Consider the following 13,600-nt stretch of genomic DNA (forward strand, 5'->3'; position numbering starts at 1 on the left):
GGTAATTTGAGAATGATTGGGGAAATTTGATAATTTATGGAATATTTTATAAGTACTTTTATTCTTATGAAAGCTTATGGTAAACTACTTTTGATTTTCTAGTAAGGGATTAGCATATGCTGAATTGCTCCATCTGTAAGGTATCACAACTTATTTCAGTTTTTGACTCATGATTTAGTTTATATGTTACATACTCATTTTAGTTTTAGAACGTAGTTCTGGCTTTAAGAACCAACTGATTGGAAAGATGAAACTAATGCTGCATATAAATATATTATTGCTTTTGTTTTTCTTCAAGAAAATTATCACATAAGGCTTAATGTTTCATACTGTTTCTGAATTTTAGGGTGTCTCAAAACCAAGTTGGACAGCACTTTACCTTTGTACTGACAGACATTGAAAGTAAACAGAGATTTGGATTCTGCAGACTCACATCAGGAGGCAAAATTTGTTTATGCATCCTTAGGTGAGTATTTGTAGTAAAAAAAAATGAGATGCTAAATAGATTCACTGTGTCTTTCATTTGTATTTCATTATGCTTGGGATTAAAAAAAACCCTATACTCCTATAATTTGTTTTTTTTTGACTTGTATTCTCTAAATCAAAGTAAGTTGAAAAATAATTTTCCTTACTTTCTGTATACAGAATCAGGTTTAAAGATTTATTAGTAAAATGGTGGAATTTTTCTTGAAAGAATTGCCTCTTTTAAAGATTAGTTTCTGTGGATTTAGTTTTGAAAATTAAGTATGAAGATATGGGTTCAAATAACATATGAGTTTGGCATATTAAATGGGATGCAAAAAAGCAATTAAATTAATGTGAGCCCTTTTCTGTCACTAAACCAAAATCTGGATTTTTGAAAGTGAGTTGCTGCTCTAAGGCAACCATGTAAGCGGGCGATGCTGGGCAGAAGTGTGGGAGGCTCTTGTTTGGCTACTGAGTGTCCTGAATATCTTAGATGCTGTTAGCCTTATACATTTTAGGAAGCTTTGTATAAATTCATATTTGTAATTCCTTTTGAGAAATGGGGGTATCTAACTCTGACCGTGCATTCCCCCTTGGCAACAGTAAGGTGGGACTAAATGGCAGGTGTTTAGTTGTGTCCTGAGCTAGCTGGTTCCCACAGGTCCTACCTGTCCTGCGTCACCTGCCTGCGTCATCTGCCCTGGGTCAGTAGGTGGTTGAGAGTGTGTCTCCTGCCTGTGGACCTGGGGTCTGAGCTGCTGGCTGTTGCGGAGGAAGAATTCTAAAGATTAGGGTCCCTGTAAGGTGTCCTGGTGAATCAGAAATCCAGATATAGTCCGTGGGAATAAGATTAGAATGTGAATATTGGGCAAGCTAGATTCTATAGAAATGCTCAATGTTTGTACTGAAAGACAATATAGTAAGGTGTTCTTTGAGAACAGCTAAATTAGAGATTAGCTAGTCAACCATATAACTAACTAGTTTTAATAATGAACAAAGAATTCAAAATAATGAAATTCAGCATCTTTTTCAGAAAGTTGCTATGGATAGGCAAATATCTATTTGTAAGCTATAATTGTATCTGTTGGAAGATAATTCTGAAAAATCTCTGTAAGTGCTCTAGTGAGAGGAATAATGGAGTTTTTAGTCTTGATTTGTCCACCTGATTTGGTGGTCCTTCTCTATTTTAGATTTAACTTTATACTTGTTTGAAAGGAAGGCTAAATCTCTAAATGTACTAAAAGAAAAACCATCATGGTGAGAGCCTTTATATACCTAATATGGAATACCGAAAAGATTGGTGTATTTAAGCACATAATAATGAAAACATTTGTTTGATGACAAAGAAATGTAAAATACAAATAATGAACAAGTAGAAATAAATTTATAACCACTAAAGATGGTTAATAGCCACAATATCTAATAAGCACCTGTAAATTAATAAGAAAACCTGGTAGAAAATCAGTAAAGCATCTAATAACTTACCGAAGAAATGTAAACACCATATACATCTGTGAATGATGTTCAGCTAACTGAAGATAAAAGAAACAAGCACATTAAGATTGGCAGAATTGAAAATACTTTTTTAGTAAGTGTGAGGGGAAACATACTTCATGTGCTATTTGTAGAACTATAAAATGACATAACTCTTTGAAGGGAAATTTAATAATATTTACCAGATTTTTGAAATCTCATACTCTTATTCTTTAAGACAGAGTTTTGTTCTGTAACCCAGGCTGGAGTGCAGTAGTCCAGTCATAGCTCAGTGCAGCCTCGAACTTGTGGGCTCAAGTGATCCTCCTCCCTCAGCCTCCCAAGTAGCTGAGACTACAGGTGCATACCACCACACCTGGCTAATTTTTTTTTTTTTTTTTTTTTTGATAGAGACATGGTTTCACTATGTTGCCCAGGCTAGTCTTGATTGAATCTTTAAGTTCTAAAGATTTAAAGCCCAAGATTATTCCCAAGAATGTGTAGAAAACAAAATAACAAAGTTATTTATTACCAAATTTATAGTAGCAAAAAATGTTAATGAGCTAGATTTAGTCATTTTACAATATGTATATCAATACTTAACACATTAACTGTCATGTGAGTTGTATTTAATTCATGCTAGTTTTAAGCCTGGGGCCTTGTGAAGCACATGTAACTCACATGTATCTTTACCTTGGGAACCATGTGAACTATTTTTCAAGTTGTATATAACTTGAAATAACTTGTATATAACTTGTATATAACTCACACACAGAAAACAATAAAAAATAACAAATTTTTCATTAAATTAGAAGGGACCATTTTGTTTTCAATGTTTTTGTTTTATTTTCGTAATAAAACACTGTGGCCCCAAGGAAAATAGTTTTTTTTCCTAGGGTCAATGTATTAAATGCCATGTGTTGTGCACAATAAAAACGTACAGTTTTAACTGTCAGTGTAAAAAAATAACAAAAATAAACTAAAAAGAATTGGTGACAGCATGGATTTCCCTCAGTGGGCATTGGTTAGTTAGTATATTGTGGTACATTCCTCACTCTCTGTTCTGTGCCATAATCTCTTCACTCCCCAACAGAATGTGACCTTCACAAGGGCAGGGATTTTTGTCTGTTTACTGATATGTTCCCATTATCTACAGCGGTGCCTGGCACATAACGACTCCCAGTAGAATTAATAGATAATGTTTGAATAAATAAATTAATCATACAATGGAATGCTATTTAGCTATTAGGAAAAATATATACATATACAACTTGGAGAAATATTTATGATCTTTTGTGAAATGATGAAAAATTTCAAAGTAATATTTATAGTATGTTTGTAAAGAACAAGTTATATAAAAATATGTATATATTTTAAGAAATAGCTAATATATAATGAATATGCATATATATTAATATATATAGTATGATTATATGTACTTATAAAAAGTCTAGATATATACCATCAATTTTCTTTAACTTTATTCACTTCAGCATTTATCTACTTTTTGCAATGAGCAAAAATTATTGCAATCAATTTTTCCCTGCTATAAGATTCTGAGATGTTATCATTATATAGGTAATAATAATAAACTATAAATGTGGAACTTTATGACATTAAAAATTGGTGGGAGTTAAGCCAGATCACATTTGTCAGGTGGAATATGTAGAGTGTTTGCAGGGTGATGGGAAATTATTTCTCTAGTGTGTTTTAGTAGATGCACTCTGTAGGCAGTCAGTTGATCTTGGTGTGTGGTATCGCAGATTTAAGAATGGAAACGGAACAGTTTCATTCTGTGCCCTTGAAATTTGGGATCACAGTGTGGAAGAATGACTTTTGGAAGAGGAAAAAAATATCATGGGTGGGGTGAATTCACAATCAGAGCCAGATATTGGCATTTTTCTGTAATTTCAGTACACAATGTTCAATATTATGGAAATGCTGTGTGAGATGGTTGGAGAAGTGCTAATACAACTAGAATTTATTTCCTATCTTTTTTCCCCCTTCTAATATCACTCATTTAATTTCACTGTACCCTTAAGATACAGTAGAAAAAAAGTTTATTTTATTTCACTATAAAACCAAAACTTAGAATAACTAGTGATTTTTTGCAGGGGGTAGTGTGGAAAGGGAAGGTAGGATTGTCTAATGAGCTGTTCGTACAATTGTTTGGGGTAATCCGGTCTCTTAATTTATAGGCCCATTTTGTTTATAACAGACTGTGCTGCTCCCATGGGTATAGGAGAGGAGCTCAACAGTGCTGGTTTTCTGAGTATTGACTGGCCAAAGCCTTAGAGTAAGGTTTACATTCAGTTTTGTAGGAATGTCCTAGTCTTAGAATTCATGTTCTTAATAGGACTAAAATTCATTGAGAAATATTACAAAATGCTTTAACCATGTTTTCTGATTAAAAAAGTAATATATTCTGCTATAAAATTTGGAAGATCAGAGAAATTTAAAAAAGAAAACAAACGCTTATGACACATGATGCTTACGTTTTGGTATTCAGTTCTCGTTCTATAAGATTTACTAAGGTACAGTTATAAATTTTTCTATATGACATCTGACTGTATGATTAACTATAGTCTTTATTCTCAGTTTATAAAATGAATAAATGCATTTAAAGCAATTTAAAATTGAGAAGTCTGTAGTGGTTTTCATATTATCCTTCATAAGTGCCCAATTTTCGCACATGCTTAATGTGACAATTGTTCATTTGTCTTTTTTTCTTTCCTTAATAAGTTGAGATTTTGCACTAAGTATTTTCCTTCTGATTATAGGTTATTTTAAATCAGTTACTTACATCTTCACTTGAAATATGACTTTTAACTATTAAAAAATGTAATACCTTCTCTTTGAAGCTATCTTTTGTGAAAAATTAGTGCATTTATTTGAATCATACTTGATTTGTTGGTATTCTGTTGTGAGATAATACTGGTTTGACTTAAGGTTCATTCTCAGTAGCAAATGAATTAAAATTCTTAGAAATTAATTGATATTTCTGCTATTGTTTTTACAGTATCCTAAATATTAATTTTTTCTATTGTGATCAAATATCTCTTCAGAAAAACTTTCTCATTTATGAGTTATCCTCTAATTTTTGAATTTGTGTTTTAATGATCTGGAAATTTAAAAGAAAAATATTTATAATTGAATTGATATTGAACAGTTGAAAATATTTTAGGTCCTTATAAAAGAGTAGTCATATTGAAAATGACATTTAAGGAATTTTAAGATATTTTAATACAAAGTAAGATAAAGCAGTACAAATTGATAGAATATTTTCATTAGGAGAGGCAAAAAAATAACTTTGTTGGTTGAATTTCTTGAATAGCAGAGACATCCTTTAGGTTAAAGATGCTAATGATAATCCTAATATTGACAATAAATAAACTGCAGCATCATTTAGTGTTTCTTTACCATAGCCAATTGCTCTGCTGAGTGACTCACGTACATTATTTAAAAACTACTCTAGTCCTTAGAGTTCTTAAGCTAGAAAATTTGGATATAATACTTTAAAGCTACTTTTCTCTACTCCTGGATGACGCTATTGTAAATTTGAAAGTACTGTAATTTAGATTTAACTTAGACTTCTGAGTGAGAAATTTTGTACACGATGCTATAAAAACTGTATGTTGTTTTTTCCTGGATTTTTGCCACTAAAATATTTGAAAGTTTAATATATTTCCTAGATTTTATTCATTTTGTTCACTTTTTAGAAATAATAGAATTTAAGCCTATTTAATGTGAAAGTTGATACATGATTTTGAGCCACTGTCACACGCTTTAGTTCTTTCTATGACATGTCTATCCTGGTTTTAACAAAATTTCAGAAATATCCTGAGGTGTTACTAATTTAACTTTGCCATTGCTTGTGTTTTGAATTGCTCCAACATGCCAGGCAAAAAGCAAGAAATAACTGTTTTTCCTAATTTGATTAACATGATTTTACAACTATAAAATTGTCACCAAGGGTTCAAAATGAAATCCTCCAGCAAGGAAGACAGATTTATGTTTGGGGCCTTTGTAGTTGCCCTGCCCCCTTTAACTCATACCAAACCCGAAGCTTTCACACTCTTCCTTTGGGTAAATCCCTTGGAAGCAGAATGTTTCAATTTTACACATTTTGTGTCAGTTTTCCAGACAGAAAAACAGCCTCTAGACATTAGACGTTTTTCTACGGAAAGGCAGTTTCCTTAGTTTTATTTGATTACTATAAGTTAGGTTCCTGCTGATGGCTTAGACTTTAGTGGTTACCTGACTATTTGACAAAAAACATTTCCTTTCCTTTATTTAACCTTTGACTTTTGGATGTAAAAGTTTTATCAGCTCTATCCTGGAAGCACAAGTATGGGGGAAGTCTTCTTAAAAACTAATACAAAATGAACTCATGACTTTATACATACATCTGTCTTTTGCTATACACCTTTGCAGAAAATTAAGGATATCTTACAATTAAATTTTAACTAATCTCCTCTTCTTTGTTTTAAAAGAATTGGTCTAAATGTATTTGTTTTACATTTATGTATATTTCTAAGACTATGAGAGTTACAGTCAATTATTTGTTAAAGGAATTATATTTTCAGTTTTTAAAAATTCAAATAAAATATTTTATTTACGTATTATAATATATTGAGGTTTTTTTTAACTTCCTAGGATTTTGGTGGTTGGTTGTAAGAAAACAGATTTTTGATTGTCTTTGGGCCTATAAAATTTAGTGAAAAACCTTTTACCTTATTGATAATTAATTGACTTAAGAGCTTTCATATTATTTAAAAAATTGCTTTGAAGATATATCATTTGAAAATTATCTGAGAAACCACAAAATAAAGGCATGAGAATAACATTTCTTATCCTAGCGAGCTAAGCTTATATAATTTATAATATTTTTTTTGTGTGTGTGTGTGTGTGTATGCATTTCAAAAGTATGGACATAGTTTTCTGAAAAAGGAAAATGTTATTTTTGCCACATATTTTGACTTAAAGTGTGCAGTGATATTTAGTTAAAATATTGGGATTATCACACTACTTTGTTTATTCTGAACTATTTTCTTGTCAGATGAAAAAGTTGAGGAGTCAGTGGGGTTTCCTGTTGAGCAGTTGCTTCCTATCTGGGTTTGGAATTCAGTTGCCTATAGTTGCTCCCTATCAGGGGCTGCGAATTCAGTTACCTACAGGGACCATGCAGGCGGAGGGTAGGGGGATAACGGGATAACTCAGATGAGAGACAGAGTGGGAAGCTGGGTTGAGTGTAGTGGTCTGAGTAGCACATGCCACCCCCAAAGGCAGAAGCCTACTCAGCTCTAGGCGTTGGTTACAGCCATGAAAATGTGTGCCCAGTATTGCCAGCTTTTTGATTTCTAAGAGGAACAAGAAATCCAGATTTTTAAATGAATAACCTCAGAAGTTGGCAACTTATTTATTTAAACAGCAGCACCACAGTGTTGATCAAACAAAATGTGCTCATGTGTTAGATGCAGCCCACAAGTAGCCAGTTTGCACCCTCTGCTCTGGACGCTGTTGCTTATTTGCAACAGAAAATGTCCTTGTTTCCTTGACGTTTCTGGCAGCATGGCTAGGTTATAGAGCATTTCCACTTTTATATAAGTGCTGTTTTTATTAAAAAGCATGAGTGATATGTAGTCTTTAAAAGGACATGTTTACAAAGAGCACATTGTGTGTAACTGTGCTTGGTTCTTTATGATAATAGTATGTGCCAGTGTATCAGGGAGTGCTGTGGTAGGACTCTGAGTCTGTCCCACTATTTCACAAGCAAATTATCCGTAGAGAAAAATGTCAGTTAAATAATGCAATCTTCTGATGAGGTTAAAACATCCAACTTAAAGTGTTGATAAATAGTAGATTTATGTTATTTTGCAAGGCACCTTACACCATGTTGCAGGCACAAAATCCTTTTGAAGATTTGTATCTATAGTGATGAACAGAGAAGCAGTACTCAACCTGAAATTGGAAGGAATCACCAAAATGTTAGATGAAAGAGTCACATTAGATAAATCTTTGTCTGATGAGAAATTCACACATATGGACAAACTGTAATTTCAAATGCATAAAGGTAATGCTCTCTAAACATTAAACTAATTTTGAATGATAGAATTTGCTTAATGGATAGAAATTATAAGTAGTCTGATTTAAGATTAAACCAGAATATATGTTTTCACAATTTATCGAGCTAAAATGCCTGGTTAGTGACATGTTTACTCAAAGGCTGGATAGTTTAGAAATCCATGCCCACGTTGGCTGATGGGCATCTTAGACCCCTAAGCATATATTACTCAATCAGACTGATCAGAATTCTCATCCAGTGCTTGCCCTTTGGTAGCTCTGTGACCCTGGATAAGTGTTTTACCTTAGTTTAGTCAAGTATATATCAAAGCATTATAGTGAGAATTAAATGAGATCACACATAAAAGGCACCTGGCATAGTGTTGTACATATAGTTAGTGCTTAAGAAGTTTTATTTCCTGTACTTCCAGTTATTTTAGCCACACATAGATTCTGTGATTCTCAGATTCTACTCTCTAACCCCCAGATGAGCATATAACTTACTAGTGAGTTATACTTCCCAAGTAGAAATGATAAAATATTTTGGGATCTTAGAGATGACTATGAGAAATACCTCATATGGGTAAAGCTTATTTCTAAATAGTAGTAGTCTAATTTATAGATGAAGTTATAGCCTTCATCTATGAAATTCAGTAAAAGTATTATTGGACATTTGAAAAACAGTAATAATTATATGTATACCAAAATGCCTGGCATAAATAAGAACTGTTAAATTTTTAAAAGTAACCTAAATTTGGATATGTTAATCATTTATTCAAAAACACATAAATAATCTCATAAATTACATTTATGTGTATAAATTAGCTTCTCAATGAAAAATTGGGTTTTGATTTGTCTTCACAATTTGAAAGGGGAAGATAACCAATGAAAAATAATATAAAGATGAGAAAATCAGAACATTTAAAGGGGAGTGTTAACGTATCTGATCTAGAAAGAGAAAGATTATCTCACTTTGTAATAACACAAATATGAGAGATGTATTATATTTTTTATTTTTATAGTGGACCTGGAAAGAATAATGTTAATAGGATTTCAAATTATTTAAGTGAGATGAGAATGACAATGTAGGCATTAAAAAGTAGAGAGAGACACAGCCCCCTAAAATCAGTAAATTTTGCTTTATCTAAAGCTCCTTGAGAGGAGGATAGAAACAGAGCAGCATGTTCCTTGAATACATTAGGTCTCATCTTATCTGAACTTATGGATCTGAAAGCACATTGAAATTATCTTGAAATAGCAATTTCTTCAGGCCATTAAAAGTTGAAATGTGAGTATGAAATGACTACAAATGAAATAAATGACACTCTAAGGAGCTATCATATATCTTGATAGAAGGACATTCTCCATGAAAATTATTTCTTTGAGTTACAGTGAATAGAGAAACTGTGATGTACTAATTTCCATTACACTGAGTTGACAGTTTAAAAACAGTATTAGTAATCTTTAAGGATTACTGTTCTTTTGTAAATGGAAGATTCATGTAGTAGAATAGCCAGCTAAATACCAGGGCTTGAAGTGTTGGGTAATTTAAGTATGAAAATCGAGATTACCAGTAGTAACTGATTTTGAGATACCCCCAAAGCTGCCACCACTCTGTCACATCCCTGTCCACATGTTTCCAGGCTCCCATACAAAGCTGTTAACACCTGCTTGCTGTAAACACCCTGTTCTGGTGTCTCTTTCCTGAAGCCCCGTTCCTGGTTCAGTCTGGAGCTGGTTTCTAGAGCTCTGGGACTTTGCGTGGCTGCCCAGCTCCCATCCTTGGACTTCCCTGTCCCTCCCTGTCATAGAGTTCCCATCTCCTACGTCCCCATGTTCCTTCTTGGTCTCCCTCGTCTGCTGGAGCCTGAATGGTTAGGAGGTAGATTTCTGAGTCCTTGCATGGCTGAAAATGCCATCATTCTGTCTTCACGCCTATTGACAGTTGCTCTGACCTAGAATTCTTGGGTGCAGAGAATTTCACCTCCGTGTTTTGAAGGCGTTACCTTCCAACTTCTGGTATTGCTGGTGAGAGAGCCAGTGACGTTATGAACTTGCTTCCTTTTATGTCACTTTTTTGTCTCTTTGGAAACTCTGAGGCATTTTCCTGTGCCCTGTTCTGGACTTCCACTCGGTACTCTGGCCTGGCTCGTTCTTTGTGTTGTTTGTTCACTTGTCCATTCAGCCCAGAGACTCACGCCTGACGTTCTGGGAAACTTTCCAGTAATTTTTAGAAAAGAAACTTTCATTCCTTTAGGCTTTCTTTTCTTTCTTTTTGGAACTGCTGTTAGTCAACTACATGATCCTTAAGATTAATTGCCCTGGTATTTTAACATTTTCTCTCATTATTTATCTGTTTAACACTTTGTTCTAGTTTCTGGGAGATTTTCTTGAGTTATCCTACTAACCTTTCTATCGATTTTTAGTTTTTTCAGCTTTCAGAATTTCTAAGAGCTCTTTCTTTTTCTCTATTATTTTTTTTCCACTTTTATTTTTATTTATTTTTGTTTACTAGCAGTCTGCTGTTTATTCAGTTCCTAAGGATGTTTAGGATAAGCTTTAAAGTTCCTTTCTGCTGTTTGTGTTGTCTGTGTTTTCTTTAGTTCCTTTTAGGTTTGTTCAATACAAACACGTATTTATGTCTGTATTTCCTCAAATGTCTGCTTAATTGGGCTGTTAATTTATATCCAAGAGGCAGGTACTAAACTGAATTGGAAGCACTATATGTGCATTGATGGATTCACTCCAAGAACATAGGACATTGAGGCGCTTTTTCCTTTGAGAGATTCTTAAATCAGGGCTTTGGAATCCTGGGGAGGGGGCTTTATCTGCTGGTCATTTTCCATTGTGTTGACACTTAGATGTTGGTTTCCTCTTTTTTCCTGTGTCAGTTATTACTGTTTGCTTATCATGTTTACAAAATCATCCCCTTGTGTTGCTACTGCTTTTTTCTCCATTTCTCAGCACTTATTAATTTATACCCTTTATTTGTTTACTGTCATTTTAGTGGTATTTCCAGAGGACAAATAGATAAATGCATGCATTCAGTATTCTAGATTTAACTTGAAGTTGGGTAGGTGTTTTTATCTATCATAGAAATTTTTCATATCATGACATAGTATTTGTAATTATCATTGCAAAGAACTCTATAATTTTCTGAGTAAAGATACTATAGTTTACCTAACCTTCTTTTGTTATGACTTTACGTTGCTCTTGATTCAAAGAGCCTCATTTATAGTCACTAACAAATGAGACATTACATGAAAAAATGTTAATAGAGTGCTGTTTTTAAGCTGTATTGATTTTTAGATTTTAAAATGTTTCATCTGTGTGCTCTTATCTGTGTACAATTATGTAGTAAAAGTATTACAATATTATGTCTTAAGAAGTAGCCTGTTGTACTAATGTTTTGAAGAAAAAGTATTTGTTAATTGATAATCAGTAGCACTGGTGTGTTTTGTGATTTACTGTTTTTCTGTATGAAAAGTGAAAATTTTAATAAACATTAAAATAAAATCTTTGGGCAGATTTTAAATATACTAATATCTTAAATTTTTAAAATAAGAAATATAGATTTTATTTTTTACACATGATTTTTTGATTTAGTATTTAGCTTTCATAAAAATTAATTATACTTTTATCTAGCAAAATGAATTAAATGAATTTTAAATGATATTTGTTTTTGGTATCTAAAAGTCATTTTCAATTTTTATAATTTTTAGAATAGGCTTTCTGATATTTATGTTGATAATTATTTTGAAATTTACTATCTGAATTAAACATCATATCTAAAGAACTGATTAATTAAACATGTAGTTTTGTTGTATTATATACTAAATTCATTAACATTTAAAAAGAAAATAATTGTATCTTTTATTAAAAAGCTTACTAAAATTAGTTTTTATGTAATTTCTTCTTACAGTGGTTTTTATCCTATGAGTGCTTTTAGTGGTTATCATGAAATAGGATTAAATAATTTTAGATACTGCTAATATATAATGAACAACTATAATAGAACTTTGGATTCTGATTTGTTTTATGAAAACTAATAATAGATAATATGTTAAATCTAACTGAAAAAGTAAGGAGAATGTGAGTTTAGTTCTTTCTTACCTTTCTAGGATTAACCTGTTTGACATAATATAAATTTAATGCTTATTTTGTCTGCTAGTTTCTTGATCTACATTTTTTTATATATGCATTTTTAAATAATTTTTTTTTTTTTTTTACAGTTACCTGCCATGGTTTGAAGTGTATTACAAGCTTCTGAATACTCTGGCAGATTACTTGGCTAAGGAACTGGTAGGCTATGTTTTTTTTTTTTTTTTCCCATTTTTAAAAAATATAGAATATACATAACATAAAATTTACCATTTTAACCATTTTTAATTGTATAGTTTTGTAGCACTAAATACATTTATGGTGTTCTGCAACCATCAGTACCATACATCTCTAGAACTTTTCATCTTGCAGCTGAAACTCTGTGGCCGTTTCATAGTAACTACCCATTTCCTCCCTGCTCTCAGTCTTGCCAGCCACCATTGCAGAATTGCTGGGTAATATGATAATTCTGTGTTTCACTTTTTGGGGACTACCATATACCACTTTCTACAGTGGCTATACCATTTTATACAAGGGTTACAATTTCCTTATAACCTTGCCAACACTTGTTATTTTCTGATTTTTTTTTGGATGATAGTATCCTAATGGGTATGAAGTGGTACATCATTGTGGTTTTGATTTGCATTTCTCTAATGATTAGTGATATTTAGTATTTTTTTATGTTCTTATTGGCCATTTGGATATCATCTTTGGAGAAATGTCTATTCAAGTCCTTTGCCCTTTTTTTTTTTTTTTTTTTTTTAATTTTAACTTTGTTTTTTTTTTTTTTTTTGAGATGGAGTCTCACTCTGTTGCCCAGGCTAGAGTGCTTTGTAGTCAGCCTAGCTCCCAGCAACCTCAAACTCTTGGGCTCAGGTGATCCTCCTGCCTCAGCCTCCCAAGTAGCTGGGACTACAGGCATGCGCCACCATGCCCAGCTAATTTTTTTCTATGTATATTTTTAGTTGGCCAATTAATTTCTTTTTGTTTTTAGTCGAGACGGGATCTCACTCTTGCTCAGGCTGGTTTTGAACTCTTGACCTGAACAATCCACCCGCCTCAGCCTCCCAGACTGCTAGGATTACAGGTGTGAGCCACTGTACACCTGGCCTAATTTTAACTTTTTAAAAAAAATTTTTATAAAAAGATTTCATTTGCACAGCCATCCCCTGGCCAAGCTGGCCACTGGGGATGACTCACCCATTTTTAAATAATAGTGTTTTCTGATGTTGAGTTGTAGGAATTCTTTATATATTAAGATATTAATCCCTTATTAGATATATGATTTGCAAGTGTTTTCTCCCAATCCATGGGTCGTCCACCTTTTCACTCTTTTGATGGTGTCCTTTGCACAAAAGTTTTTAATTTTGATTGTCTAATTTGTTTTTTCTTTTGTTGCCTGTGCTTTTGGTGTCATATCCAAGAAATCCACCAAATCTGGGTCTTGAAGCTTTCCCCATATGTTTTCTTCTAAGAATGTTATAGTTTTAGCTCTTAC

At 32.7% G+C, this 13,600-nt stretch overlaps 1 protein-coding gene across 5 annotated transcripts in view; it reads left to right on the plus strand.

Moving 5' to 3' along the window:
- Positions 1–13,600, plus strand: part of DENND1B (DENN domain containing 1B) — a 183,764-nt gene that overhangs the window by 68,183 nt on the left and 101,981 nt on the right. For all 5 annotated transcript variants that reach the window (XR_012914500.1, XM_075996989.1, XM_012744347.3 and 2 more), the window contains 2 exons: positions 347–466; positions 12,234–12,303. Coding sequence is in view for 3 of the 5 variants with exons in the window: in XM_075996989.1 (XP_075853104.1) it covers positions 347–466; positions 12,234–12,303 (190 nt within the window). In the remaining 2 variants the exon portion in view is untranslated. The remainder of the gene's footprint in view (positions 1–346; positions 467–12,233; positions 12,304–13,600) is intronic.

This window comes from Microcebus murinus, chromosome 23 (assembly GCF_040939455.1).
Source record: "Microcebus murinus isolate Inina chromosome 23, M.murinus_Inina_mat1.0, whole genome shotgun sequence".
NCBI classification, from domain to species: Eukaryota; Metazoa; Chordata; class Mammalia; order Primates; family Cheirogaleidae; genus Microcebus; species Microcebus murinus.